This window comes from Macadamia integrifolia, unplaced genomic scaffold (genome assembly GCF_013358625.1).
Source record: "Macadamia integrifolia cultivar HAES 741 unplaced genomic scaffold, SCU_Mint_v3 scaffold_223A, whole genome shotgun sequence".
NCBI classification, from domain to species: Eukaryota; Viridiplantae; Streptophyta; class Magnoliopsida; order Proteales; family Proteaceae; genus Macadamia; species Macadamia integrifolia.
The window spans coordinates 154,474-158,767 of record NW_024870649.1 but is presented as its reverse complement, the minus strand read 5'-3'; the positions used below and the strand labels follow the sequence as shown (position 1 = coordinate 158,767).

Below are 4,294 nucleotides of genomic sequence, written 5' to 3'. Positions count from 1 at the left end.
TGGCTATCTTCACCTTTTTTTTTTTTTTTTCTCTTTTCACAGGTCGAATTGTGATGCAATGCTCCTCTATGGCACAACAAGACATTAAGACATTTGGCATGCATCCAACGTCCAGAAACACCTTGAGTTACATGTATCCGCCTTGAACTACGTATCAAAACATTTGACACATTTGACTATTGAAGTTGCCGTCCATATCCTCTATACTTATCCCTTCCAAAATTTTTTTACTACCCAGAGGGATTTTACTCACAAAAGAGGGGAGAGGGGGGGTGATAGGAGGGGAGGGGGGAGATCCCTAGACTACAAACCTAGCACCTGTACCAGCAGAAACTGCAACCAATGTGCTATGCACTAGATTCACAACTGACTGAGCTAAAGTTGAATGACGACATCCCGAGTGAATGACCTAACCACATTAGGCAAGCCATTCACATTTCACAAGCTCTCCATACCCGCTTAAGAAGGGTGGATGGGGTGCCAAATTCTCATTAAATTAATTAAGTACCTATCTAAATATACAGAAAGAGGGGGAAAATACAAAAATCTAACTGAGCAAGAGAGATTAACATGCATACCACATCTCTCTGTGACCACATATCATCCATACCCCATCATCAATTCCAAGCTCGGCCGGCACTCTCAACTGTTGTCAATTCTTCAACCCCACAACAAAAGGAGTCCTGATAACCAAAGGACTTGCAAAAGGGAAATGAAGAAGTTCTGTTTAAAGGAAATGCCACCATCACTGGTTGAATCTGAGTTTATGCCAACACCTGAGGGGCCCAAACCAGAGCCAATCCCTCCTATGATTCCTCCAGTGGTAGTTGTGGGAGTTGTCCCTGTGCTAGTGCCGGTGCCGGTGCCGGTGCCGGTGCCGGTGATGGGAGTGGTAGATGTAGGTGTTCCTGTAGTCGGAGTTGTGGTTGTTGGTGTTCCAGTTGTTGGGGTTGATGTACTAGTTCCTGCAGCACTGATCACAGAAAAAGGAGAAAAGGGGATGATGATCATCAGATAACTTTGTCCCCTACCCTGAGACCCAAAACCATTAACAGACAAAACTACAGCATTATGACAGCTGTAAAGCCTGAATCTGCAAGGATGAGTTAGAACCCCTATTCCCTACCACAAATCCAACCACGAAAGCCCAATAATATCACCTGATCCAGTAAAAAACCCAGATCTCAAAGTACAAAATAATGGTAGAAAAACAAGATCTTTGGAGAATGGGGAGGGAAAGAATTCTTCTGAAGCTCAACCTTGGTCAGATTCACCGGAAAAAAAAAACCCCAAAAAAGAGGAGATGATGGTGATACATACCTTGGGGTTGCAGGGAATGTACATGAGCCACCAGGGCCTAAGAATCAAAAGGGGAAAAATGAAAAAAAAATATAAGTTAGTAATCTAACCATGAGAGGATACAGAGATCATGTGAATGAGAGGGTGTTATTAAGGTTTTGGGATTTACTAGGGTCACTCATGGAAACCTGGGCAGTGCCTGCAAAATCACAGGTCCCTTGAGCTTGACCTTTCCTCTGGTAGTAGCTGTTGGCAGCATAAGAGCAATGGCCCCTTACAGTGTTAGGCTGGTAACAAGCCCCATTTTGGTGGATGGATGTGCAGTCAGCTCCAGCTCCACAAGCATAATCTATGGTTTTCTGAAGAGCTGTGTCACTCACATCACTCCTACAAACACACCAACTTGCACCTACCAAAACCCACAAAAATGAAAAAGACGTCAGCACATCAATACAAAACCAAGCAAGAAAATATAAAAGCAAAATCTAAAACAAAAACCACGGATCTTGTCCAAAAAAAAATAATAACAATAAAAAAAAAAAAAAAAAATCCCTAAAAGGAAAGAGGAGAAAACGCCAGGTTCAAAGTGGGGGAAAGAAAAGACATTTAAAAGAGCCCTCGACAGCATCCATCGCAGAGGACGGAAGCAAGGAAAGAAAATCCAGAAGAGGAAACACCTGTCTCCGAAAATAACGTAATGCAAATACTTACTTGGATTCTCTCATCCTTAAAATAAAAGATTATAAAAAGCATAAAATTTAAGAGCTTACTTGAGTAATCAGTCATGGACAAAATAAGCACTACAAGCAATAAAACATCCATGATTGAAACAAGAATGTGCAGAGAAAAGAGAAATTAAAGGTGTGTTGACCAGAGGGTTGAAACCAAGGAAGTGGGTGGAGATAGAAAAAGAAAGATCTACCAAGGAGGTGGGATTTGGGAGAAGAAGGCTTTCACAGGGAGAGTGATGAAGAGGAAGGATAATAGCAACAAACTGAAAAAGGCATGTGAGGGAATGGAGATTTCTAGACAATAATGTGAAGGGAACTGTGGTGATGCCTGCTTCTGTGCTTTTTTTTTTTTAATCTATTTTTACGGTACTAGATAAAGAAAGAGAGATTTTCTTTTTCTTGGTGAGAGCGAGAGAGACGCCAAAGCTTTTGGTCGGGTATTATCCTCGAAGTTTAAACAGGCTTAACCATGGAATCAAATATCGGTATCGGAAGGCCAGCTCGGCCGTATTGGATTGATATCGGTTGAGATAGATTCTGAGATGGGTATCGGTATCGGTATTAGTATCACTCTAGGTATCGGATACCGATCCAGATTGACCAATCTGACCCGATCCGTTAAAAAAATTTAAAACTTAAACTGATAAAAGGACGAAGAGAGAGAGAGAGAGAGAGAGAGAGAAGCCGCTTCTGGGGCTTGTGTTTGGGAATACATCATGGCCGCTGGTATCTCAACAGCCTCCGTTCTCTTTCCCTACGCGCCACAAGCCTCATGTCCTTTTTCTACTATTTAATCTTCTTGCCCGTCATTCGTGGCATCCAGCTCTCACAAGGCCTTTCTTTTGCCTTCTCTGCCATCAAATACATTCATCATCAGCAGAACTTCACCATCGGTAAATCAAGCTTTGCTCGCCCCTGGCTCGGCCTCGATGGTCTCATCCTCGCCCTCTCCGCCCTCCTATTCCTTGTCCTCACAACAGGCTCTGGCGACTCAATGGATTCATTCGAGTTATACTAGCCAACAAGGTTCATTTAAAGTTGGAAACATGCAAGAACCACTGGCTGAATGATGGGAACAAAAGATACTAATCAGCACTTTCTTGGTCTCCATGTTAATATTCAATCAAGCCACAAACCAAGCCTTGCATGTATTCCAGAATCAACGAAGTTTAACTTTATTCAAATCAAAAGGGTAGCCTAAAAATTAAATCCAAGAAACAAAGATCTTGATCATTGTAGCAATTCGTTATTTGATCACAAATCAGACACAAACAGCCAAGCCTCCCGTCCACACAAAATTACTACCTGGAACTACATCAGGAGTCCCAATATTCACCTCTTGTGCCTCTGAACCAAAGGGGAAATCTTAGCATCCTCCTCAATGAGTCTAAGAGAAAGCTTGGTGATGATGGTGCCGGTGATGGCGAAACCGACCAAGAAAGGCCAGTTCCTGTTCCACTCTCGCTTGAAGAACATCGTCTCTTCCACTCACCCTAGCTTTTTCTCCTCCTGGGTTGCCCTTACTCCCTTGTTCTGAACTCTGTGACTTTGTCCTCCTTTCATTTTGGTTTTTTAATCTTTTTAGATTAATTTTTTTTTTTACCTATCCTAACCGATATTGTGACCGATCCAAAAAAATTGTATGATTTCCTATCCTTACCGATATTGATCCATATCATATCGATTTTGACTTTGACTGATACCGATACCAATACCAACACCGAGTTTTAAAACCCTGGTCTTTAACACACGAGAAGGATCATAACTTAACCCACCTGGTTGGCCGAGTTATGGGAACCATTCATTTGTTCTTTCCTTTTTCCTGAATTAGATGTGCTGTCATAACGAGCTTCACATTTTGGTGATCTTTCTTGATTTGCGTTTTTCGAGTATTGGCTTTTGTTCTTTGATCGGTCCTTCATTTTCCATCAATTACGCCCTTTTCTATTGGCTCCGTGACCTATCGACAAACATTCACCTAGGGTTGTCAGCTGGTTAGATAAAAGTCGATCTCGGTTGAACCTAGTTGGGTTCATAGTTAGTAAATTCGGATTCGAGAATTATTCTGGAGGAGAATTATTCGAAATAATTTGATTGATTAATTTAAGAATTCGATCAAAAAAGTGGACAAAATAAAAATTAGAATCGGATTCGAATTCGAGAATTATTCGATTAAAAAAATAAAAGTCGGGCAAAAAATTCGGATATTATTTTTATAGTTTATTGTATATTTTTTATTTATCAAGTTATTAACTTGATTTGTA

The 4,294-nt window shown here is 41.1% G+C and overlaps 1 protein-coding gene across 1 annotated transcript; it reads right to left on the bottom strand.

Annotated features, from left to right (window-relative positions):
- Positions 1 to 433: 433 nt before the first annotated feature.
- LOC122071419 (PLASMODESMATA CALLOSE-BINDING PROTEIN 3-like) lies at positions 434 to 2,379 on the bottom strand. The gene is made up of 4 exons (XM_042635762.1): positions 2,070 to 2,379; positions 1,469 to 1,708; positions 1,321 to 1,357; positions 434 to 973 (listed from the first exon to the last, which is right to left on the bottom strand). The coding sequence occupies exons 1-4, from the start codon at positions 2,119 to 2,121 to the stop codon at positions 661 to 663; spliced, it is 642 nt and encodes a 213-aa protein (XP_042491696.1). The 5' UTR covers positions 2,122 to 2,379; the 3' UTR covers positions 434 to 660.
- Between the last annotated feature and the right edge of the window lie 1,915 nt (positions 2,380 to 4,294).

Bases quoted from the DNA above. Each gene is read 5' to 3' on its own strand.
- LOC122071419 (XM_042635762.1), bottom strand. From the start codon at position 2,121: ATGGATGTTTTATTGCTTGTAGTGCTTATTTTGTCCATGACTGATTAC. The intron at 1,709-2,069 runs GTAAGCTCTTAA...GGGTTTTGGTAG, and splicing joins GTCCATGACTGATTACTCAA to GTGCAAGTTGGTGTGTTTGT. The intron at 974-1,320 runs GTATGTATCACC...TTCTGTGATCAG, and splicing joins ACATTCCCTGCAACCCCAAG to TGCTGCAGGAACTAGTACAT.